General features: G+C 40.1%; 1 protein-coding gene across 1 annotated transcript in view; it reads left to right on the plus strand.

Annotated features, from left to right (window-relative positions):
- The first annotated feature begins 7,140 nt into the window (after positions 1-7,140).
- Positions 7,141-27,110, plus strand: part of LOC129765198 (dynein axonemal heavy chain 12) — a 46,149-nt gene continuing 26,179 nt past the window's right edge. The window contains exons 1-3 of the mRNA XM_055765217.1: positions 7,141-7,528; positions 24,662-26,089; positions 26,149-26,558. Coding sequence (XP_055621192.1) covers positions 7,376-7,528; positions 24,662-26,089; positions 26,149-26,558 — 1,991 coding nt within the window. The 5' untranslated portion in view covers positions 7,141-7,375. The remainder of the gene's footprint in view (positions 7,529-24,661; positions 26,090-26,148; positions 26,559-27,110) is intronic.

Here is a 27,110-nt window from a genome sequence, read left to right on the forward strand (position 1 = left end):
CGCTAATTGTGGATAATGGGAATATAACGTGCCCCACGATTTTATTTAAGTCTTATCAATGCCATAGACAAATGAAGGAGAGGTGTGATAACTGCTAACTGCTACTTGCCTAATTATTTTCTAGCTTTTAGTACATTATTATGTTTGATCACAATTAAACCGTTTACCTTAAAAAGTTTTTTTTTTATTTATTTTATTTTCTAGTTTTTAGTACATTATCTCTTTCATTAGAATATTTCTCTACAATGAAACAGACATACAAACGGTTCAAGCTAAATAAAACTGTTTAGTAAAGTTATTTGCTATTTTGTGATTGTAGCCATCTTGGATTTGGATTTTTCATGATCTACTGGGATCTACTATTCAAGCACTTTCATTTGATACCCATTATAATAGGGTTCTGAGAAAATATATATCCCACCATTTGGTAGTGGCAGCCCCCTTGGATTTGTATTTTTCTTAACTAACTGTGTTCTACTAGTCAAGCCCTTTCATTGGATACCCATATTAACGGGGTTTTGATGTAATATGTAGTCCGCCATTTTGTAGTGGCAGCCATCTTGGATTTGTATTTTTCATAAATAACTGTGTTCTACTAGTCAAGCCCTTTCATTTGATACCCATATTGACAAAGGTTTTGAGAAAATATGTAATCCGCCATTTTATAGCGGCCGCCATCTTGGATTTTCAAGATCATGAAATACGCAGTTTTATAATGACTACAGAGATAAAGGTGTGTTCCAAATTTCAAATCAATCGGTCAACAGTAAGGGTTTCAAATTTCTATTAACCCTCTACAGCCCAAGCCCGCCTTTAGACGGGCTTCGCGGATCCTCTTTTCAAATTATTCAGACATTATTTTCAATGTCCACCCCCACTAGAACGTCTTTATAATATTTTCATCTATCACATATACACATTGTTTTTATGCTGGCAGCTTTCTGTTAGGAGTATTTTATGTTGAAAGTCGGAAATTCGAGATAAAAGTGGAGTAGTTTTTTTTAGATAAATAAAAAAGTTGGGCGGTAGAGAGTTAATGTGGTAAAGCGTTAAAGACAAACATGTTACAAACCTACAAACATACAAACAGAATACAGGGCAAGCTAAATAAAACCGTTTAAAAACATAGTTTTCATGCCGATAATGCTCTTTAGCCACGGTGACCTTGCCACAGTTCCGCGGATAATAGGGTTCAATCCCAGGACCTGCTGATCTGAGTCTTTACAGTGTCATCCGGTACCAGTTTCTCAGTTTTTTTTTTCATTTTCTTAACATGTCCTTCTCGTCTTTGACTGTCTTCTTGCTCTTCCGAAGTTCCCGCATCATTATTGCCCAGTACTGCTCCACCGGGCGCAGCTCCGGACAGTTTGGAGGGTTCATGTCCTTTGGAACAAAATGGACAGAATTGGCCTCATACCACTCCAGGACACTTTTAGAATAGTGGCATGATGCCAAATCTGGCCAAAATAGCGGAGCTTCGTCGTGCTGCTGCAAGAACGGCAAAAGACGTTTCTCGAGGCACTCAGATTTGTAGATCTCGCCATTTACTGTGCTCTTTGTCACTCCTCAGTCCGCAAGAGCAGATGGCCTGCCAAACGAGATATTTGGAGGCGAACTTCGACATTTTCTTCTTCTTAAATTTGTCGTCCAAATCGAACTTGCTCTTGCCGGTGAAAAACTCCAACCCCGGAATTTGCTTAAAATCGGCTTTTATATACGTTTCGTCGTCCATCACACAGCAGCCATATTTTGTCAGCCTCTTCTCGTAGAGCTTCCGTGTCCGAGTTTTAGCCGTCGATTGTTGCCGCTCATAGCGGTTTGGGAAGTTCTGTACCTTGTATTTATGTAGTCCAGCTCTCTTCTTTGCATTCTGGACGTAGCTCTGCGACATGCCGATCTTTTTAGTCAAATCACGGCTTGAGACGTTGGGATTTGCTTTAATCATCCGCTTCACCTTTCCCTCCGTCTTTTTGTTCTCCGGTCCCGGTTTTCTTCCAGCTCCTTTGCCGTGGTCCAACGTCAACCGCTCCTGGAACCGCTTCAACACTCTGGAGACGGTTGAATGGTGAATGTTTATTTATTTATTTTTCGTCTTCCAAATTATAACGTACAGACTGTAACTTAAACTAATCTAAATACCTAATTCTATTAACAAAGACATCCTTGTTGATACAGAAATCAAAATTCTCATAAACAGCGTTAAAAGCTCGGATACATGCACTAAAAGGATTGTTGTATCCATAGTTTGTCCTGTTGGCTGGCAGCCGAAGAACATTATGGTGACGAAGAGTACGAGAGGGGACGTTTATGTTGATACTCTGAAGTAATGCCGAACAATCCAAACGATTTGTGAGAACGTCAAAAATGAACACTCGCTGCAGCTTAAGACGTCTGCCCGATAATGATTCCAAACCAATCAGCAGGCAACGTGATGTGTACGGTGGTAACTCTGCAGGGTTAGCCCAGGGAAACTGGCGAAGAGCGAATCAGATGAAGTGCTTCTGTACTCGTTCAAGTTTCAGACAAGGTGAGACGTGATACGGTGCCCAAACTGGCGCTCCATATTCCATAACACTGCGCACTACCGAGCAGTATAGTGATTTGAGAGCATATACATCTGTGATGAATGCTGTATGGCGACGGATGAATCCCAGTGCAGAGAAAGCCTTGGCTGCAGTTACCACAACATGTTCACTGAATCTCAGCTTACTGTCCATATTACACCTAGGTCACGTATGGAATTGACCCGATCAAGAGCTGTCGAATCGATATGGTAACTGTATTCAACAGCAGTTTGGCAGCGGGTGAAAGAGATTAATTTGCATTTCTTGATATTCACGTTCATACCGTTTTCATTGCACCACAACAAAAGTCGATCTATGTCAGTTTGCAAAACTTCACAATCCAGGACTGATGTAATCACCCTGAATACTGTTCAACATTTTTCCCAACTGCCGGTGCGACAGGTCAGGAAATTCCAGGTGTTTGGAAAGAATTTGTTCTCTCGACTCGCGTTGGTTCACCTCCATTTTCGTTGAATCGAAAACCACGACTTCGAGTATGAAAGCTTGTAGACAATACACATCAATGAGAAAGTGTGCAAAATTTGATTGATTTTTACCCAATGGTAAAAAAGTTATGCTCTGTTGAATGTGTCGCAATAATTTCATGTTCGCCCATTAATTATTCACACTAGCTATACGCGCAATAAAATTCCGCGGAAATTTTTTCGGCTAATTATTTAATCCTAAAAGATGGAAAAATCTTAATTTGAGACATTGCAAAATTGAGTGTACACCAAAAAATTCTCCAAGCCAACGAAGTGAGATAAGATCAATGCAAATTAGTGTACTTTTTCGTCAATGTGTATTGTCAACACCTCGGGCGGTGTTGATTTTTTGTTTTTTTATTGATGTTTGAAAAAGTTTTATTAAAAGTTTTATTAGAAAATTTTTTATCAAAATTGCAGGAAAGATGGAAGAAATAGATATTGTTACACGTACAATAACAACAAATAAGACTTGTTGAGGAAAGACATTGAGGGAAATAGCAGCTGCTGTCTGAAGAACCCAATCTACAATAAAGAAAATCATAAACACGTGGAAATACGAAGGAACCATCGAAAATCTCCTGGGTAGAGGACACAAACGGATCCTGTCTCCTGATGATGAACGGGTAACTGTGCGAACATTGCGAAAGAACCCTAAAACAAACATTCCTAAATTGACTACCGAATTAGCCGGCACCATTGGAAGACCTGCCAGCGCAGACACTGTCCGGAGAATAGTAAACACGAACAATCTGAAAGGTCGACTTGAGTTTACTAAGGCATAAGTAAACAGACCTAAGGAATTCTGGAAAAAGGCCCTTCATACGGATGAGACGGAAACCAATCTCTTTGAATCGGATGGAAGACAGTTGGTGTTAACGAAGGATCGGTGCTTCAGTTTCAGCATTTGGTTTCCACAGTAAAACACGGCGACGGCAGTTAGCTGGTGGATGGTACAATGGCAGCTTCTGGAGCTGGAACCATGGATTTTATCGATTCGGCGATGGACAAAATTATAAATCGGTTCTTGTCGCCATCTGAAAAGTTTATTTTTGTTGTTTTATCATAACGTTTCACCTATACACACGCCAAAATGAGTATACACAATTGACACCAAACTAATGTATTATAACTGTCCAAAAGTTGATTGTTTCAATAATGTGGCTATCCTACCTCGGGTGGCCGTCTTCCCCCGCCTTCCCCTACTAGGGAATTGATTTTTGTTTTGCGATTGACGGTTCATTCTGAGAATTCCCATACTTCTTCATATATTCTCGAATAAATGTACACATTGCATACATTCTTGGCAAAAAACTATGGGTAGGCTATACAACCGCAAGATTAACGTTGGACTACCGTTTTTTTGAATTTGCATTTTAATCAAATCTGAATGAATGAATATTTTCTTCTTTCAAGCTCAAAGCGCTTGCCCGACCAAACCATTTTTCAGAACCGGAATAGTGATAAAAAGGAAAGTTGATGGAAATTTCTATGACTATTCTTCTGTAAAAGAAGCATAGTGGCCCTAAAGAGGACCGATTCTTGTTAATTGCAAGTCGAAATCGAACCACGTTCACTGCGAGTCCGACTAACTAGTTGGGTGTCCTTGAACATGATGGCGATATGCTTGGTATGGCTGATGCAAAGGTTGGTGCCTCCAAACTGGTCGTATGATAGGTGTGAGTGGCTTTCTTGCACGGTCATAACGGGTCTAACTTTGGATGCATAGATCTTCTCTCAAATCCTGGGCAATCTCAGGAAGTACATACCGGAGAAGCTTCTTACGGTGTAGCGGTGAAGCTCTCCGGTTTACTGGAGGCCATGTATTTCGAGAACCATCCAGCTGGAACAGCAGTTTATAGTACACGCAAGTAGTAGGGGTGTATAGAAGTGAATGCTTTCTAAGTCGACAAATAGCAGAATAGAAACTGAGGTTGGTCAGAGCGAACGCAATATTTTTAACGTATGCATTAGAATCCTTTAATCGTAAGTTTATTAGGCCTTCTACAAAAATGCTTTGATGACCTGCCGGTTGGCCTTACGGTAGTTAGCCGAAGCCTTAACCATGGCCGATGAAAAAATGGATGCCTGCATGCCCTTCAGCTCTTTTGTGGCTTTGGCTATCAGCTGCTTTTCCGCTTTAACCACAATTCTTTGGAGTAGTTCATCCGTTGGGAGAGTTAGCGGTCTTCGATACAAAGTTTATCTTCAGCCGGTCTATCTCCTACAGTGATCTCTAGGTTTGCGAGTCGAGGCCAGGTTAGGCCAAAAGACCACATATCCCTTTGCTTGATACTTCTTAATCAAGGCAGCTACTTCCGATTGGCATTTCTTACTGTATTTCTCCCAATACACCGAAAGGCCGGTGCAATAATCGACCTTCATTATGAGTACTCAACATTTCAATTTCATCAACATGAGTCAAGAGATACATCCGTTTTATGCTTCCAGATATAAAATGGTTCAAGCTTTATATCTGGGAATTAGAATATGAAAAATAGCTAGCATGGATTCTAGAGTGTATCAAAGTGTATAGTTTACCCGAGCTCTGGTCTGGTAAATAGATAGATCTTATACTTAGACCTTGAATAACCCTATCGTTATTCTAGCGTCTCTAGATTTTAGTTTTACTTTATTCGTTAAATCAAATTCAATTAAAATCAACGGTTGTTTTTGTTCTAAAAAGATTTTAATTCTGACCATCGAAATTATGACTGCAAACTTTTCACTCCAAAATGCCGGCCTGTATCCCTCTGCCAGCTAAATACACGCACACAGGATCACAATCTTACTTCAATCAACGTTCATCAGAGCACGATTACACATCAATACACACAATCTCCCTCGGATAAAAAAATTCTCAAAGAATATCTCCGATAGGTAACGGAACTAAACAGACATTGATAAACCCACACTGATGTTAATGTTAACACTTAAAAAAGAAACACAAAACTATCACAATGATTAACAGCAAATGAAATTAAGTACCGTATTTCTCGAAACTCTATCAAATCCACATGTCCAAATGTATCCCCTGACACACTGAGATAAAGCAAAACTTCCATGGGTAACTAGTAGCGACGAACAGAAGCAGTTCGTAGTAGATGTTTTACCTGCGTTCCATAGTTCCATTCGACGGTTAGTTCAATCTTCCGTTATAGTATATCTCAACCGGCAGTAGCGTTGTACAGGTAAAATTATAATTACCGTTCCATTAGTCGGAATAGTAGCTACATATTAAGCATGAGAGAAACTAAAGTTGCAAGATACGATGCTTTTCGTTATCAATTTTTTTATTACACTGACAGGCATCTTTTGACAATACGTTGATTTCCCCGGGATATTTACATCATGACATATAACTCTGCTGGTAACAATCCCACTAAAGCAGAAACACGTTTCATGAGTACATAAGGCTAGGCAGAAGAACAAAACCGAACGCATTTTGTAAATAAACCTGTATCATAACTAGAAAGCAAAATTATATATATATATATATATATATATATATATATATATATATATATATATAAATATAAAAGAAAACTATTATAAAATGAGCAGTTGATCTGTAGAGTTATGAAATTTCATATTGTTTTTAATCTGACCGGTTGGCAATTGACCAACCGAATAAGTCACATACCCAGCAGATGACGCAGCACAACTTCAAGCCGGCCGACCTTTGGATGAGTTATTGAGTCGCGGCTAACGCTGGTGACCGGTAGTACTAGGATGTAGTGTATCAAAACCTTTGGCAGATGCTAGTAGAGGTGCAATCCGGAAAAAATGCGTTGTTTGGTTAATCCAATTCAACTGTAGAAACCTGAAGCGCAATACTACCATTGTGCATGTTACATACAGACATGGAAGATTGTTTATTATTTGGAACCTCAGCAAATCCGGTAACGAAAGAGAGCAGGAAGAACAAGAGTCGCAGAATTGAGAATAGAAATCTCAAGATATGTGAATAGTATTTGAAATCAGACTTTAAAAACAAAAATAAAGAGATACCTTATCCGCCTCACTTGAAGAATTGAACGATGATTTGTTTTATTTGTCAAAGGAAATCATTCTCCAATACATGGCACTCGATACCACGTGGGTGACTTTTTCGCACGCAATCATAGCAAACAACGCGTAACAGTTTGCCTCAGCTGTTCGTCGATGTCTGAAGCCATGGTTTCCAGGGACAACGATTAACTTGGTTGCCGCCGCTGTTTTCGGCGGGTAAACATTGTGAAAAATTTTCGCCTATGCCACTAGTCTGTTTGTGGTACGTTATTAACATTTTTAACTAATTTAATGTGTGAATTCAAATAACGCAGCATGAGTCGACGATTGGCCAAGTTGCACAAACCGTGCGACAAACTGGACAAGTACGACAATGAGCCGTACATGCAGAATCCGCTGTTGAATCTGTTTCTCTCGGAGGTTAAGGAACGACGGCATTACAGCTTCATTCAGCGTAAAGCGGCAGCGGTGAGTATCTTGGATAGAGTGTTTAAATAGGTTAAGAATATTACATTTAAGAATTCTGCAATGAACTATTATAACAACATAAAAAGCTAAAGTGCAAATAAGATTACACAAAGAATAACTTTAATTTACCAATTCAGAAATGGAAAGTGATGAAGTCACTTCCACTTCCATAATGTTGCACAGCATCACCAATACCGTGAAGCATGCAGTAGAGAGAGAAAATATTAGAAACACCCGAAAGATTTATTAGCATATCATAGATTACTATGCATAATACTTCAAAGCGGGCTGTCTACATACCACGTGGACAGGAAAAGTACGATTTTACACTACCCTAACGCCCCCCCCCCAACCTCCGTGAACAAGCGTGGACTATCGCTATAGCCCTCCTCCTGTTAACCACGTGGACATTCTTCAATTTTTCCATTCTAAATCAAGGAAATAATTGTATTGCGCCTATATTACATTTTAGATTTGTTTCGGTTAAATTTTTTGTTTTCTAAATAAAAATGATTGATAAAGTAATTCCAGTAAATAAATTATAGGTTTATGAAATAAAGACTCAATAGAGCCATTGCTTTGCTTTTGGAGCCTGTTACGTAAATCTTGTTTATTTATTATTTTAAATATAATCTTGATCTTAAATTAATAGATCTTTATTAACTGTAGCTTGATTTTCCAAGAAGTGTTTTGTATTATTTGTTTTCACCTTCATGTACAGTTCACTATAGAGCAATTCCACGCTAAATCAACTGGTCGCCGCTTCGGACCATTCCGATATTTTGTTTTAAATTTCGTACATGCGTTGTAGGCTACCCGAATCACAAGTTTCACTGTAATTTATTACAAGAGCGTTTCTACAATGCTAACTGTCTGTTCAACTGTGGCTAACTGTCTGTTCAAAATATGATGCTTGAAGATGTTTTTCCTTGCCAAATAAAATTACTTTTTGAAGAACAAAAAAATATTGAGAAAAATTGGCTCATCTATTCATCTCAAAAATTAAATTTGACGGCTAGTGTTGCATGGACAATCTGAGGAGAATGTGGATATTGTGCTTTAGAAATTTATTAAATGACAATACATACAAAAACCACGAAATCTACTCCATTGTGTCTTAGTATACTTATTCGGAGCATGACGCTGAATACCAAGGAACGCATAAATAACTTGCACAAACATTTTGCGTTCAAAATACTGCAGTTGACAATAGATTCCTTATAGATTCTCTTTATCTCTTATCAACTTCTGAAGCAATTGTTCATCATAGTTATGAAACATGTACCCATAATGAAATTAGTATAATGTACCAATTGAATTCCAAAAAGAAAATCGCGTTTAATTTACCTTTTTCAGTTTTCCGTTTTATTTTCAGAATTTGTATCTTTTTAGGATCTCACGAAACAATGTGCTTGGAATGAAATTGGTGCAATAGCAAAAGAGTTGGGTATCAAAGAACGAATACTACAGCAGTATGGGAGTTTTGTTTTGGTTGATCAAAACATCATGTTTATTATGTTTTTGAGGGAAAATGACAAAAACTTCTAAAAACCACTATCTTTGAAAACTAATACTTCTAAAATATTCCTGAAATTTACAGACAGGGTAAATGTGTGGGCACTGTTAAGTGGTGAGTTATCGTAGTTTTAGTAGGGAAGTATTGAAATTGGGCTATGTAGCAACCCTTCCTATTCAGAACAAGTTTTAGATATGCAGAGATAGCAGAGACCACTAAGATAAGGTGAATGTCCTTCAAGAACAACAGTTGCATCTGCATCCGAATTTAAGGTCATTTTTTCCTAGTGTCTGGCTCTCCGCTTCTTGCTGCTGCCCGAGAAGCATTCTTGTGATTGGCCTCGTTCAATGTTGCTCTCGACATTCACTTGTTTTGCCAAAACCGGAAGGGCCGTCCTCCGAGTCACTATCTCAAGCATCCACATCGCTGTCTCCATCGCTTGGGGGCACGATGACAAAGTCAATATCATTTGTTGACACTAGATTTTCGAAAGCGTCTTCATCCAAATCAATCAGATAATTGTACAGCTTCTCCGGATTATCGGGAAGCTGATATATCCTATTGAGAAAAAAATATACCGTAGTTGCACAGCGTATGAAATTTCATACGCTCAACAGTAAACATAGATTTTTTTTTGCGGTTTCATAATTTGGTTATGAATTTGGTTATATTATGTTTGGTTTCAGATTTGAGCAATTTAGAATCCTTTAAGAGGTAAAACTTTGATAAATTCATGTTTACTTTTGCGACTCCATTAAACTCGAACTTTGCAAGCTTCAATACACAACAAAACAACAAAAATGACAGATAAAATGACACTGACACAAAAAACACTCTTAAATTGTCATGTGGTATCATTTAAAATGCGCTTAACACTTTAGTTTCATCAAAAACAGTTTTTCAAAAATTGGCATTTTTGCGTATTAAATTTCATACGTTGAGCACTAATGGATTAAAAGTAGAGATTTTGTTCCCCAAACCGTGAAATTATTTGTATCGCTGTTTGGTTTGGTTTCAGAATTTTCAGAAAAAAAATCAATCGCATAAATTTATTTGATTTTATGTGCACCGTTTTACTCCACAATATTTCATCATGCTTCACGAAAAAAATCCATCAACGAAAAACTTTTTTGTTTTCACGTCAAAATAATGAACAACGTATTTTATGCTATTCAATGAGTCGAAAGCTCTTGATTCGTTGCCCTTGAATATTTTTCTCCAGCGATTGAACAAATGACAATATCTGATATTTAATAGCAAGTTGAATAGCTCCAAGAATTTTCACCGGGCTGTCAAAGAGACATGAGGTTTGACATTATTCTGCTAGAAGAGGACATCAATTTGCTCAATTTTGAATGTTCATCGCTGATTTGTTAAGTGGCTAACTGTATTTGTAGAAATTTATTGACTGGTAGTTTGGTAAACAAAGACACGTTTCGATTTTTCTTTTCGCTCAACATTCGAGGTTAACTTTTTTATCGCCAGTCACGGTTTGTTTCAAAGCTGCGAATTTTTAATGCGTTCATGCAGCAGATCGTTGATTGAGATGCGGCCCATTAAATGTTTTAGTGTCAAGTATTGCAGAACCCTTGCATTGTAGCGTTTTACGTAACCAAGTTTCACCAGGTGCCCGTGAACTTTCTGGACAACCCAATAAAGCGTATTCGAGAATATATTACGTTCTATCAAAAACGAACATCGCTGCTTGGAAAACGTCTCTAGAGATACGGTCTGTGCCCCTATGAAGAAATTTATTGTTCGTGGTTCATTTTCTCAAAACCTTGGAAGTTCTTAAACAACATGATGTTACCAAATTCAAACATGCTTCGCTGGCGGCTCCACCGTGCCGGAATACCTGATCTTTCAGAACCAATGAAAATAAATCGTTCATGTACGTTATGTCTGTCATGCTACGATGGTACCTGTACAACGCTGTACACGTACCTCGCTAGTACAGCTGTATATCTGTATATCTGTCTGTATGATATTACTCTCAGAAAAAAAACCTCAGCAAAGAAGTGCAACGATATAAAGAAAATATAGAAATTCGGCCTGGCAGCACTATCGGATAGCTCAACTTTTTTATTGATAAAGGGTGTGTCACATCAAATTGCATCACGGAAAAAACGCTGTAGAAATTCGCCCAGTAGACCGATCCTTTTGAAAATTTTAGACAGTAAAATAAAAACTATTAAACAACTTTTGGAATTTTCTTTTTATTCATACTTCGAGCCCAAGCCCGTATGCTCGCACCTTCCTCTTTACCCCGTCCATAAGGTTCTGTACAACGTCAGGTTGTAGTTTTTTTTTTTAACAGAAATCTATTTTCTCTTGAAGTCCGCCTTCGATTTGAAAACTTTTGGGTTCTTAAGGAAGGCCTGCTTCATAACCGCCCAATATTTCTCTATTGGGCGAAGCTCCGGCGCGTTGGGCGGGTTCATTTCCTTTGGCACAAAGGTGACCCCGTTGGCTTCGTACCACTCCTACACGTCCTTTGAATAGTGGCACGAAGCGAGATCCGGCCAGAAGATGGTCGGGCCCTCGTGCTGCTTCAATAGTGGTAGTAAGCGCTTCTGTAGGCACTCCTTAAGGTAAACCTGCCCGTTTGCCGTGCCGGTCATCACGAAGGGGGCGCTCCGCTTTCCGCAAGAGCAGATCGCTTGCCACACCATGTACTTTTTGGCAAACTTGGATAGTTTCTGCTTGCGAATCTCCTCCGGAACGCTGAATTTGTCCTCTGCGGAGAAGAACAACAGGCCCGGCAGCTGACGAAAGTCCGCTTTGACGTAGGTTTCGTCGTCCATTATCAGGCAATGCGGCTTCGTCAGCATTTCGGTGTACAGCTTCCGGGCTCGCGTCTTCCCCACCATGTTTTGCCTTTCGTCGCGGTTAGGAGCCTTCTGAACCTTGTATGTACGCAGGCCCTCCCGCTGCTTGGTCCGCTGGACGAATGAACTTGACAAATTCAGCTTATTGGCGACATCCCGGACCGAACTTCTCGGATCACGTCTAAACTGCTTAACTACGCGCTTGTGATCTTTTTCACTGACGGAGCATCCATTTTTGCCGTTCTTCACCTTCCGGTCGATGGTTAGGTTCTCGAAGTATCGTTTTAGTACTCTGCTGACCGTGGATTGGACGATTCCCAGGATCTTACCGATGTCCCGATGTGACAACTCCGGATTCTCGAAATGAGTACACAGGATTAATTCACGACGCTCTTTTCCGTTCGACGACATTTTTCCAAATTTACGAAAAATTGACAGTGAAGCATGGCCAACGTGATCTATACACTGTTATCTGATTATAAGCGAAAGCTGAAGATATAATTCCTAAAAATTAAATTTCTACAGCGTTTTTTCCGTGATGCAATTTGATGTGACACACCCTTTAAATAGTGATAAGTTTCTTAGAAATGCAGAATAGATTTCATATATTGTTGAACACAGCATATATGTTTTTTCAAAATATTAATTTAACGTGTCAACGTGAACATTATCGATGTCCAAGCGTGGACATTTCCGTATCCCCTACCCCATTTAATATTGTTCACGTGGTATGTGGACATCCCCTAAACATAAACTATCCAATCATCAGGTGGCTCCACTACTACTCCACTTACTTTGCGGTGAAAACAACATGAAGGGCCTTATTTCCATTTGCACTTTACGGTGAAAACGAAATGACGTATATCCGCGATGCCAACAGCGCGGTGTCGACATCTGAATACGAAATTAGTTTTCCACTGAAACTTATCATTATAATATGCAATTTTCTTCAGATACAATTTTTGTAAGAGATTATTTTAGCACATGAAGAGAACAAAATATTCCACTGAATACTGATTTGATGTGGAGAAGTTAATTTTCATTCATAATTTCTATTTGAGAGGTTATGATTCTGCCTGAAAACCCACTTCACTAACTCGTAAAAAGTAGTTCAATGGCGTTTCCACCGTGAAGTGTATACTACAATAAAATTATCTTCAGATACAGATTTCAGATTTGTAAGAGATTATTTTACCACACGAAAAAAAAACAGAAAAACACATTCACATTCAACACTAATTTGATATGGAGAAGATAATTTTCATTCATAATTTCTATTTGAAAAGTGTTCAATGAACTGTATACGGGAATGAGACCTTAATTCATCTTTAACCGTCATGGAATCATTAAATTAAAAAAATTATAGGAGGTTGTGTTCAAGATACGACCGCATTGTTGACGTAGAACTACGCTATATTATAAAAATCCCTTGTTTAAACCTTCGGATATTATTCTATAATTCTGTGAAATTTTAGAAACAACTGCTTAGTAGAACAATCTCTGAAATGTTTTTTTCATTGTAGAATCAGTTGACGATAATTGACTGATGATTCATTCTTGCCTTCGCAGATCAATACACTAGCTGATCGTATGTCGCAATTTATTTCATGTCAATGCATTGAAAATTTACCTCGAACGCTATTCCGGTGGCCTTTTTCGCAATTGACATAGACTCGGTTACAGTCGATTATATCAATATATCTTTGGCACCGCCAGGAAACAACAACAATAACAACACTTGCAAGTATAAATTATCATTTTAAATGTTATTTAGTATTGCATCAGTGGAATTGCACCTCCAGGCATCGTTCGTACAACGTAAACCAAGCGCCAAACAAGCGTTAGCCATAGCATGCACAAAGAAACTTGAAACTACTAGGAATATAAACACTTCCCATTATTTTGCGCTATTCTCAAAAGAAACACTTCTGTTTATATTACTGGCCTCGAAAAAAGTTGCATTACTTTCTCATACTCGAGCTAAGCGCAGCTGTCACCCTTAGTGGAGGAAGTTTTGCTACTGGCAAGCGAAACCTAATCACATACAAAATTCCTGACCGACATTCACTTTTTTGGTGATTAAACAAGCGAAATAAACACTTTTTTTAATATCAACAACTTCGAAAACAGTAGCATTGCTTCATTATGATCAAGACTAGTGCAAATGCAATCCTAGTTGAAGGCAGTTTTGCGACTGGCACGCGAACCCAAATAACTTATAACATTCCAGTACTACATTAAAGAGGTTGGTATTCCCCAAATGATTTTTTGGCGCACAAACTTAACGCCTGCTTCGCCATAACGTCAATTTAATACATTCATGCAATGTCAAAAGCACCATCGAAGCCCTTATGACGGAAAACAAACAATGTTCACTGCTTGGAAAAAGATTGAAGTATGCCACACAGCTTGTACTTTGCTTTGCTTGTACACCCGTCGATGCGAATTCGCTGATGAGTTTGTCAAGAGTAACCGCGTTCACCACCAGCGGGGGGAGCTGGTTGCTACCTGGATAACGGCGTTTACATTTTCGACCGACGCGCCGAAGTCGCCTACCTCGCTGTTGTTCGATGCGAAGGCTCGGTTCAGTGCGAGCGCTTTTCACTGCACCAACACCGCGTGCATCATTAGGTGACGCTTGCCTCGAAATTTTATTGCCCCTGGCAATGCGTTCGTTTTTTGCAGGGTTCGAGCCAGCCTTCCTCTTCTTATTGCTCATCACACACTATGCGAAGCGTCCAAATTATGACGCGGAAAGAAAAACACACGATACGAATAACGCGAAACACGAACTGGAAAAACCACACGACGATATCCAAGTTGAATTACCACTGGTGGGGTCCAATCTTAGATCGAAGCGCAGCGAAAGCAAAGTGAACTGGATTGCTCAACAGTCCGATGCCGAATGAAAGTTTGCCATTTTTTTTACATTAATTTTGATTTTATTCATATTAACTTTTGATATTTACAAAGTTCATACAGGCTAAGTGAGACCTAATGGTTTTCATCTTTGTTACAACGTTTTTTCAATAATTGTCAATTATTTAATTTTGAAATTAATTATGTTTCTAATAAATTGATTGATAAATGTATAAACATTTAGTGATGAGAAATATAAAATTATTAATAAAAAGAAAGCTACCTACTTAATCTAACTTAACCTACTGTACAGAAACCTTGGGTTTACAGATTTTGTATAATCATATGTTCGGAAAATGAGCACCTCTCTCTGTATTTTTGATTGTAACGGGCAAATTTCACCTCTAGGGTATCCAGGAAAGCCTTCTCGTGTACCTCGCTTGTTCTCGTCCAAGGCGGCAGACTAAGGATCATCTTAAGGATCTTATTTTGTACACGCTGGAGTCTCAACCTGTGAGTCATGGCGCATCCCTTCCATACCGGGACCGCGTATTCTATCGCTGGATAGATTACTTGTTTGTAGACAGCCAACTGATTTTCTAAGTTCAGTTTTGAAGTTCTACATATAAGCGGGTACAAAGACCGGACAAGTATGTTGCATTTCAAAATTATTTTATTAACATGAGACCTGAAGATCAGTTGTCTGTCTAGCGTGAGTCCTAAGTAAACTACCTCTTCGGATTACTGAATTATCGAGCCGCCAAGCCGAATTCTGCAATCAGCAGCCGGGATAAGTTTTGGCGATTTTGAATGTGGAAACAAAACGGCCTGAGTCTTTGCCACATTGACAACAATTTTCCAACTAAGATAATAATCAGCTAAAGCATCCAGACCTCCCTGTAACCTACGGGTGAGTGCACGTATAACACGACCATCGTACATGATGGCAGTATCATCCGCGAATTGAGACAAGACACCACCACCTGGAAGAGGTGGGATGTCCGATGTATATATATTGTACAGGATAGGCCCAAGGATGCTTCCTTGAGGCACTCCTGCGGGGATATCGAAGGTTTGAGAAAAATTGTTATGCAGAGACACCTGGAATGCTCTGTTGGAAAGGTAGCTTCGGACGATTTTTATTAGGTACATTGGAAAATTGTGTTGATGCAGCTTGTACACCAGACCATCATGCCACACATTGTCAAACGCTTTTTCAATGTCCAAGAGCGCCATTGCTGTCGTCTTGGACACCGACTTGTTCCGCTGAATTAAATTGGTAACTCGCGAGAGTTGATGGATGGTGGACCTTCCTTTGCGGAAACCAAACTGTTCTTCCAGGAAGACGCCATTCTCATCAGCGAAGAATAGAATTCGGCTTTGTATAGATCTTTCGAACAGCTTAGAAAGGGCAGAGAGTAAGCTGATGGGTCGATAACTTTTAGGAACAGAAGGATCTTTCCCCGGCTTAAGGACTGGGATCACTTTTGCTAACTTCCACATTGATGGGAAGTAGCAAAGCTCCAAGCATCTGTTGTATATTTTAGCTACAAAAGCAAAAGAGGTTCGACTCAAGTGCTTGAGCTCGATGTTGAAAGTACTGTCAAAACCAGGGGCCTTCATATTCTTAGATCTAAGAGCAAAACCCATCAGCTCATCCACTGTAACCTTTGCTTCCACTGGAACTAAACTGTCGGAATGATCAATAATGGCGACTCCTTCAGTAACCGAACGTTCATGTGGACTATTAATGTGTCTCCCTAAATTGTGTGACATCACAAACTGTTGCCCCAGCGCGTTCACTTTTTCAATGGGTGTGATTAGAAGATGACTCACATCTGCATCTTCGGACGAGACAAGTGGAGGGATTGGCTTGGACTTTTTCTTTAGGATTTTCGTCATGGACCAAAATGGTTTAGAGTGTGGGGGAATTTGACGAATATTTTGTTTAAAATCCCTATTTCGAAGATCTTGAATCCTCTCCTGGATTACCCTAGTGAGGCTGTTGGACATGATCTTTCTGTCTCGGTCACCAGTCCTCTGATATTGACGTCGGAAAATGTTTCGCAGGCGCATGAGGTGTTTAGTGGTGCTGTCTATTACGAGAGAGGTACTCACCTGATGTTGATGCACCGGGACCGCATTGCTGCGAGCGATGTTGATCGCCCGCTGGAGGGATTCCAGCGCCTGGTCAATCTCCTCTGAGGAATCTAAAGGATGATCAATATCGATATTGTTATCGACGATTCTCTGGAATTCACTCCAGTTGGCGCGGTGATAATTCCTCCGAGGTAGGCTAGCCAGCGTATCAGCAGAAGCTCCCAGTTTCAGCACCACTGGGTAATGATCGGATGATAACTCCTCAAAGACGACCGGATCCTCAGAGATGGCCATGTTTGTCAGGAAGACGTCCAGAATGGAATGAACTCCTGATTTAGAAATTCTGGTTGGACTATCTGGTGCCAGGATATTATAATGGCCGATATCCAAATCCTCTGCAAGAATGATCCCGTTCCGGTTACGCCTTCGATTACCCCACATCTCATGCCGAGCATTCAGATCACCTGCAACAATGTACTTCGCCCGCCGCCGCGTCAGCTTGGCCAAGTCGTTTCGTAGCTGAGCGGCCGTACCATCCCTAATGGTGACTTGCTTAGGACAGTACGCCGCAATGATGGTGATTGGCCCAAGCGATGTGCAAATCTCGACTCCGATGGCTTCGATTGTTTTAAGTTGAAAGTTCGGCAGCAGGCGATAGTTGATGTTTCGCCTCACAGCAACAGCCACTCCTCCTCTATCTGCATTAGTTCTATCTAGTCTCAAGAGCCGGAACTCCGAAAGATAGATATTGTTTTCCGGTTTGAGGTGCGTCTCGGTGATGATGGCTACGTCAATGTTTTTATTGTTCAGAAAATCGAGTAGCTCGACGTGCTTACTCCTTAGCGAGCAAGCGTTCCAGTTTGCAATGCGAATAACTTCACGGGACATATTTCTTGATCAGAGATAATGCAGCTTGGAGCTGTTCGGTTTGTGTTTTGCAGGTACGCATTATTATAATAACCTCTGATACCAACGTTAGTAATTCCTGCGTTGTGAACATGTCGGAGGAAATACCAGATGCAACATCTGCGTATGTTAATGTTGGGACAGACGAGTATCCTTGCATCGGCTGGGCGGCAGCAGCTGCGAGGCGGGGCTGTGCTGAACGACGGAGAGTATCCGTTAGGTTGGAAGAATTCGCAGGAGTGAAGTTACTGGAGCGCTGATTGTTGAGAGGAAGTGGTGCTAAATTAGGGACCTGTCGGCGATGTTGGAGAGCGGGATACTCAGCTTCTGAGTTGATCGGTGGAGTGCGAATGTTGCGTTTGCGTCCGGGCTGGTTAGAAGTTGTCGCTTTCTGACGGATGGAAATGAACTCAGCCCGCTTGGGGCAGGCCCGATTTGAGGTGCCATGATCACCACCACAGTTAACACATTTCAAAACGCTGTCATCAACTAAGCCACAGGACGTAGTGCTGTGATCCCCAGCACATTTACCACAACGAGTCTGCATATGGCAGTTTTTGGTACCGTGCCCGAACCTTTGACAGTTCGTGCACAGCGTGACGTCTCGGTGCTGGGGACGATACGGTTCCCATGACACAATCATTCGGAACAAATCCTTAATGTTCTTGAGTGCACTGATATTTGTGGTGCCCTTGGTGAAATGCACTAGAAACAACTGATCCCTAAAGGTTATGTTTTCAATTGAGCGGCGAGTCATTGGATAAACATTAAGCGCTGTCAATCCATTTTTCAATAACTCGGCTTTCACCTCATCCGTGCTGAAAGGCAGCAGACCTCGCAGAACCACCTTGAATGGCTTCGTTGATGGCATGTCATGGGTGTAAAACTGCACACCTCCAGCTGTCAGGTGGGCCCCGACTTTTGACGTAGGACTACGTCTTTCATTTCTATACCGGGGTGTAAAATCAAAGTTTCGAAAACGAAAGCGTTACGCCGGAGACCGAGATTTTGAGCGTTAATAGCTCCTAAACAACTGAACGAAATGGTATGATAAACACTTCATTCGAAAGATAAAATGTCTACGCGTTATATACTTGTTACTTTTTGATCCAAAAACTTGTTTCAATAGCCTTAAAATTGCTTTCAAAACAGGCTATTGAAATCACCAATCGGTATATAAGCGAGCGGCGCTCGGAAATCCACTCAGTTCTAATTGAACAGCGATTGGAGCATGTTGTCGCTGTTGCGGTGAAGCTCTTTATTTATCATGAAAGCGCGGATGAACGGTGTCACCAAGAGCCTGTTTGTGCACCTTAGGCCAGAAGGGAATCTATCAGGAGGAGAGTGATGCCACAAACGGTTCCCTGGGAAGACATCGCTACACACACATACACGCGCGGCTATTAACAGGTGGTTATCGAGTTGGCATTAACCACTGGTGGGCTTCCAGTATCGAGGAAAATGTGGAAATATCTAATCGTTACTGAAAATAATCTGCCAGTTCCTTTGGGAATTTTCAAAATATATTCATGTGAAAGAGTTTAATTGTATGTTTTCTATCCATGTTACACTGTGACCAAATATGTTTCAATCAAGTGCTATTAACAGGTGGTTATCGAGTTGGCATTAACCACTGGTGGGCTTCCAGTATCGAGGAAAATGTGGAAATATCTAATCGTTACTGAAAATAATCTGCCAGTTCCTCTGGGAATTTTCAAAATATATTCATGTGAAAGAGTTTAATTGAATGTTTTATATCCATGTTACACTGTGACCAAATATGTTTCAATCAAGTGCTATTAACAGGTGGTTATCGAGTTGGCATTAACCACTGGTGGGCTTCCAGTATCGAGGAAAATGTGGAAATATCTAATCGTTACTGAAAATAATCTGCCAGTTCCTTTGGGAATTTTCAAAATATATTCATGTGAAAGAGTTTAATTGAATGTTTTCTATCCATGTTACATTGTCACCAAATATGTTTCAATCAAGTGCTATTAACAGGTGGTTATCGAGTTGGCATTAACCACTGGTGGGCTTCCAGTATCGAGGAAAATGTGGAAATATCTAATCGTTACTGAAAATAATCTGCCAGTTCCTCTGGGAATTTTCAAAATATATTCATGTGAAAGAGTTTAATTGAATGTTTTCTATCCATGTAACACTGTGACCAAATATGTTTCAATCAAGTGCTATTAACAGGTGGTTATCGAGTTGGCATTAACCACTGGTGGGCTTCCAGTATCGAGGAAAATGTGGAAATATCTAATCGTTACTGAAAATAATCTGCCAGTTCCTTTGGGAATTTTCAAAATATATTCATGTGAAAGAGTTTAATTGAATGTTTTCTATCCATGTTACATTGTGACCAAATATGTTTCAATCAAGTGCTATTAACAGGTGGTTATCGAGTTGGCATTAACCACTGGTGGGCTTCCAGTATCGAGGAAAATGTGGAAATATCTAATCGTTACTGAAAATAATCTGCCAGTTCCTTTGGGAATTTTCAAAATATATTCATGTGAAAGAGTTTAATTGAATGTTTTCTATCCATGTAACACTGTGACCAAATACATTTGGTTTTGTGGTTTTTCAATCAATCGCAATTAACAGGATAGCTTCAGAAGATTATTCTTCCCCATCAGTAGGATATTTCCGTATCCAATATTGTATGCGCCCGCAATCGATTATTGCTCAGTCGCCGAAAGTTCCGAGCTCAGAGAGTTCATTCCCCTCTAGTTTGCCTTCCAAATTGCCATCGTAAACCACACCTTCTCTCGATTCAATCACACACAAAAAGCATACTTAAGCGATATTCTGGTGGTGAGACACATTCATTTTTCGGGAGGACATCGACAAGACAACATCGTTGCCTAACGTGCTGGAGGAGGTGGACGGCGAAGGATCGACACATACACGCGCAGAACTCTTTCCGTTAGGATGCCATTCAGCATCGAGAAAGTTCCGGAAAGATCTAATCATTGCTGGAAAATAATCTGCCAGTTCCTTTGGGAATTTTCAAAATATATTCATGTGAAAGAGTTTAATTGAATGTTTTCTATCCATGTAACACTGTGACCAAATATGTTTCAATCAAGTGCTATTAACAGGTGGTTATCGAGTTGGTATTAACCACTGGTGGGCTTCCAGTATCGAGGAAAATGTGGAAATAACTAATCGTTACTGAAAATAATCTGCCAGTTCCTCTGGGAATTTTCAAAATATATTCATGTGAATGAGTTTAATTGAATGTTTTCTATCCATGTAACACTGTGACCAAATACATTAGGTTTTGTGATTTTTCAATCAATCGCAATCAACAGGATAGCTTCTGAAGATTATTCTTCCCCATCAGTAGGATATTTCCGTATCCAATATTGGATGCATAAAACCTTGTGCCTCCAACGTAACGCTCTCGTTTTCGAAGTTCTCCAAATATTCATTCATTCAGAATGAATTCAGACTCAACTTCATACAAATGATCTCTAAATCAACGATAGTCCTACGTCACCCTTGCGGTTATACCATAGATATAACCCACTTCCTCTTTTTTGTATTCATCTAGGTTGGAGCAAACTATTTTGATGCCCACACTGCACAGCTTAAATCGCGGGCGAAGGTTTTGTTGAGAGAGTCCGGATTCTAGTTTTACTAAGTCCGTGCAAGATGTGAAGAGCGGGGGAACGCGCTCTTTCTTGGCGAGGACAACGTTACTTCCACTCTCCTCCGGGAGCACCGAGAAATTATTGCTCTGGAGGAGCCGATTTGCTGCTTCCTCCGCTGGGACAGCGGACTGCGTTCGGGCCTTTTTCGGAGGGCCACCAGTGGTTGCTGCACTCGAACGGTGACGTCCCATATTCTTATTTTTGGCGATATCCACCAAGCACGCTAAAGCGTGTGATGTTGAATCGATTTCCAATGTGCAGAAGAACGAATAAAAACAACAAAAAAAAACTTTGACTTTTACAGTAAGCGAGAGCGAAAACAGAACACGTGTTGTCAACGCGAGCGTAACACCCAAAAAGATGAAAGTTTGCCTCAGCGAGATCCAATGTTTATACTCTAGGCAAGTATTCCCCTTCATTCTTCTTCTTTTCCTTTGTTCACGGTGACTTTATATCCTACGATTTCCCCTGCGTTGCTCGTCGATAAGTTGCTCGTTATAGACAGCTCTGTTCGGGAAAGCACACAAATGGACTGAACAAATGTATGGTAAAATAGAAACGCTTAAAATTTTCATGAATTTTAACCATTCACAAACCAAGGGATTCTAATGTATAGCATATTAAACAAATCTTAGGGAATTTCCGATTCGTTTAGCATGTAAATCGCCAAGATCCGTTCGCGGCAAAAATAGTTATTAACGTTAACTTTATTTCATAAAAACGTGACCTGTCTGATTTGGCACCCTTAATGAAAGACGTAGTTCTATGTCAAAATCAATTGAAAATTATTATTAGTAAAACAACAACGGATATTCTTCCAGAACTCAGCTGACAATAAACATCTAAAATCCAACCGTTTCATACGTCTGACATTTAGTCGAAAATTTGGTAGCAGGTCCAGTTCGACAATAGAACATTTCGGCTGGACCTGATGTTACCATCCAATTTCGTCACAATTTTCAGTGTCAACGAGGGTTTCCGCATATACAGAATATACTGTATTTTACAGATTTTTCTCCAAATTTCAGATAAAGAATTACAGATTTTCAGCAAAAATACAGAATTGACTTATTTTCTTTTAAATTCAATTTTAAATATTGAATTTATTACAGCGTATACATCTTCTTCTTCTTCTTCTTCAATGGCACTAACGTTCCTAGAGGAACTTCGCCGTCTCAACGTAGTATTACTTGCGTCATTTTTATTAGTACTTAGTTGAGATTTCTATGCCAAATAACACGCCTTGAATGCATTCTGAGTGGCAAGCTCTAGAATACGCGTGATCACAGTGCAAGTCGGAGGAAATTTCTTTGACGAAAAATTCCCCCGACCAGAACGGGAATCGAACCCGAACACCCGGCATGTTAGTTATGACGCTAACCACTCGGCCACGGGAGCACAACAGCGTATACATAGGTACCTTGATTTATAAAAAAGTTGATCGCAACGCGACGAAATGGCTTTTGTTGACGACAGTTGTTAAGCGAAATTTTGAGCGATCTGAGGAACTTAAACTATTCTTTCGTTCAAGTTAAGTACAGGGTTTTTCATATTAACACTTTGACGGCCATGAGTGCCGTACTGCACTCAAAAATTATTCCGCTGGGGCCATGAGTGCAGTACTTTACACGCGAAATCTTCCAAAATTTCAAACGTGTGCGCTACAGCATTATTTTACGTTAAAACTAATGTGTTTTTCGTTTTCTTTTGACCTCAATATATAATAGGTCACTTCGATCTCATAGTTTGGCATCACTGTTTGTATTATTCTACCAATTACAATTTATCACTGCCCGAAATGCTCCGAAAAGTTTTCATGCTGGATTGTTCTAATAGAAGACATTTTACGAGTTTGAAATAATGTTACAAAAAATGTAATTTCGAAAAAATAAATTGTTTTATAATGATTTTTATCGATATCGTTATCGATACTCGTTTACCTTGAGTTGGGACCGCGTGTGCTGTAGTACTGTAGTACTACACACTGATAGTTTTTACCCTTATATGGCAGATGGGGACGTTATTCTATACTAGATGGGTTCTTGGCACCATTTAGTATAATAATCAACCAATGGACCCTCCAGGTTTTTACGAACTTTTTGACCAAAACACCATGGCCGTCAAAGTGTTAAACGCTCACGCAAAAAAATCGAATAGCTCCTTATAAAATTTTTTTTTGCTCCGTCGATGGTAACACTGCATTCCCCACTTCGGGACGATAATATTTGGCTACTCGTTCAGTCTGATCGGATAGTTTTTAGTGTCATGATGTACAATTTACAAGAAAGTGTATTTTTTAGTAAAATCGTATGACTCGAGCAACCGAAGCCTTAAGAAACATGATACATTTCATTAAAGTGGCAAAAAGTTATGAGGTGAAAAGAGTTTTGCGATGATTTGATCTAATTTTTTCAATTTTGGGTATGACGATTTACTTACCTAAAATAACCGGAAAGTTTGAAACTACACTGTCAAGGAAACCATCGTTCTATACTAGATGATAGTGCGTATTCGTTTTTGTGAAAAAGTTCAAGAGCTTTTTTTAAGAAATCGATTAGTTCAAAAATTGCCTGTGAGGGCAAAAGTAAGCATAAGTAGTGACTGTAGGGCAAAAGTGCACCAGCGTTTTGCTCTCGAAAAAAAATATAAAATGTTTTCAACCACATTTTTAACGGGGCCCTCAAGAAGAAAACTGATTTGAAGAAATGCACTCCAGAAATGCTTAAATGGCCCTACAGAGGCTTCGGAAGGGACGATGGTGAACAAATGTCATTGTCCTCCTAACATCCCAGAGCTTCGCCCCATAGAGAGATGTTGGACCATCATCAAGTAGAACTTGAGGAAAACGCAAAAAATGGTGGAAAGCGAATGACAGTTCAATGCACATTGACAGTCTATGACGAACAAAGTCGACCATGCCGCTGTACAAAACGTTCAAACGCTGCTCCTTTTACTTAGACTTCATTTTGAGAATTAAAGAGCAAACGTTATAATCAGAACACGCCCAGGTTCTTTTCGAGGATTTTTCTACACGTATTTACGAAATAACGCGATTTTTTACGTGGATTCCTAAATTAACGCGTTTTTTACGAGGTGTAGGGGAATCATTCCACACACACACCCATAAAATGAGGGATGTTCGTGTTTTTTTAAATCACACTTGGAAGAAGTATGCCAAACTTGAGTCGACTCAATTTTAATAATTCCAACTCTTACAAAATAAAGGATACAGACAATTAGACACTCTCTTACATTCCAGGAAAAAGTCAAACTGTGCCGCCGAAAAACGGAAGATCTGGACGACGTCATCCCAAAGCCCGAGTCATACTATGCCGATCAGTTGCGCGAACATGCAAAGCGTGCCCCGGTACCGAAAATGCTTGCTAAAACCGAGGAAAAGATCCTGTCCTACGTCCCGAAGCGGCTGCGACAGCAGTACCCAGCCGCTCTCACCGCGTACATGGTGGACGTTCACGCCGATTTCGATAAGGTAATGAAGGCCTTCAGCTGCCAGAAAATTTTCAAGCCCGGCCCTGATGACTATGTTCCTCCGAGGGACAAATTTGAATTCAAACGCCTCGGGCGTACCAAAAACTACAAGAGCTTCCTCAAAAACCGAGCGATCATCCAGAAGAATCTACTGATTCCGCATCCCTTCATTCGGTGTATCATTCACTACTCCTATACTGATCTTCCGCCGACGCTGAACGATTACACCAAGTATAGGATGAAAGAGGAGATAACCCTGAATGAACTTCGCGACATGGCCAAGAAGGAACTTCAAGTGGCGAACAATTTTATCGCCCAAGAGTGGTACCCGAAAATTACGCGGATACTCAAGAAGCACTATGAACGTCGTACACTTCCGAAATCCATGTGGCCGAAGGTGATCAACTGTGCGTACAACTTGATAAATCGCCAACTGACCGAACTAAAGCTGCACACCATTGACCACCTCAAAAAGGCCGTACTGAATGTCCATAAAATCCCACAAATGAAAATCATTGCGATATGTGACGAAGGTTTGGATTTGTTTCCGAGCCTAAACGATATCTTCAGTGTGTACCAAAATGCAATCGAGGACATTGCTGCCGTTGGATCACGACTGGAGCCGCTGGAGAACATGATCGATGGTCAGAGTTTTGTACCCAAAACCAGTTTCATGAAGGTAGGAGTTGGTGAAATTACGCTTAGAGAAGCACACAGCGAACTACAAATTGCTCTTGAGAAAACCTTCGAGCCGCTGGCTAGCTATCTGAGGGATTTGCAGGAGCAATTTGAACGGTTGATTAGCCGGGAGACTCGAGAAGAGTTGGACGAGTTCCTCAGTGAGTCGCGGTCGTTTGAGGAGTATTTGCAGAAAATTGACGAATTTCAAGTGTACAACGAGAAGATAAAAAATATGGTGATGAAGGAGTACTTCTACGTGGCCATCGTGAATCAGTCGGATGCGATTGGTAGTCTGAGGAAGATAGTGCGAGAATACATCGAGCGAGTTGCAATGAATATTGCGGTGGAACATAGACGGGAGGGTGAGAGAATCTGCAAAGAATTCGAAGAGATCAAAGACAGGGCGTTGGAGACTCCGACATCTACCGAGCAGCTGATGGCCAATGGCGAATACATGACTAGAGCTAAAACGGAAGTGATCGAGGAGTTGAGAGAGAAAATACAGGCAACAATGAGGGTGTGCATTTTGGAATTCTTCTTGAAAATGTGTTTTTTCTATTACGGACTTTATTTCAGATCGGTGCATATTTAGTAGAATTGCTTGAGCTCCCACCGGATCATATGGACGTACAAGTGAAAAGTATCAATTGGTACTTCCGTATACAGGCTGTATTCGACGTCAATTCAACAAACTTTGAAGCATACAAGTTTCAGTTCGAGGAGAAGCTCCAAGAAGTAACCAAACAGCTTAACGAAAAGATGGAGGAAATGATTCCCAACATTTCGATTATCAATGACATGACGGAAACAGAGAAATTCCGCGATTACGTAATGCTACTACAGGGCTACATTGATCAGATCTTCGTGTTCGAAGACTACGTCAAGTGGATCAACAAAGAGGAAGTGCTGTTTAAGTTCCCCAAGTCGCAGTATCCAGTGCTTGAGGCGATCAAGACATTCATCGTGCCTTTCTACAAATTGATCAGGTAAGGTTCAACGTATTTATAGTATCAGTGGTATCGCCTTACGAGCCGATACCGGATTTATATACACTCGACAAAAAAATTAGAGGAACAGAGTGCGAAGTCGGAAGTTTTAAGTGATTTTTGGCATGCTGTAACTTCGTGAAAAATCAACACATATCGATGGGATGCATATCATTTTGAGGCTACCACTTTCATGTGTTATATTTTACGTACATATTTTTATCTTGGTGTGTGTAGGTGTAGTGGGCAACAATATCGCAAAGAAATGAAAAGTCGATTGTTCTTTGTTTTTTTACACATTTTTTTGCTAACCAACTCAACACCAAATCCAATTAACCTCATCAACCAGCTTTATATTTGGTTCCAAGAACGTTCCTGTAGGACCTTCCCACACAGAGATATTTCAGTTTGTAGAAAAATTACCCCTTCGTCTTTGATAATGAATAATTCAATAAAAAACCATCGCACCGCAAATGTGAAGGCAGTTTTGAAAACTCCAATAAATTCTGCACAAGGATAATTTGTCATTTTGACGAAAAAAAATTATTCAAA

This window comes from Toxorhynchites rutilus, chromosome 2, assembly GCF_029784135.1.
Source record: "Toxorhynchites rutilus septentrionalis strain SRP chromosome 2, ASM2978413v1, whole genome shotgun sequence".
Classification (NCBI taxonomy): Eukaryota; Metazoa; Arthropoda; class Insecta; order Diptera; family Culicidae; genus Toxorhynchites; species Toxorhynchites rutilus.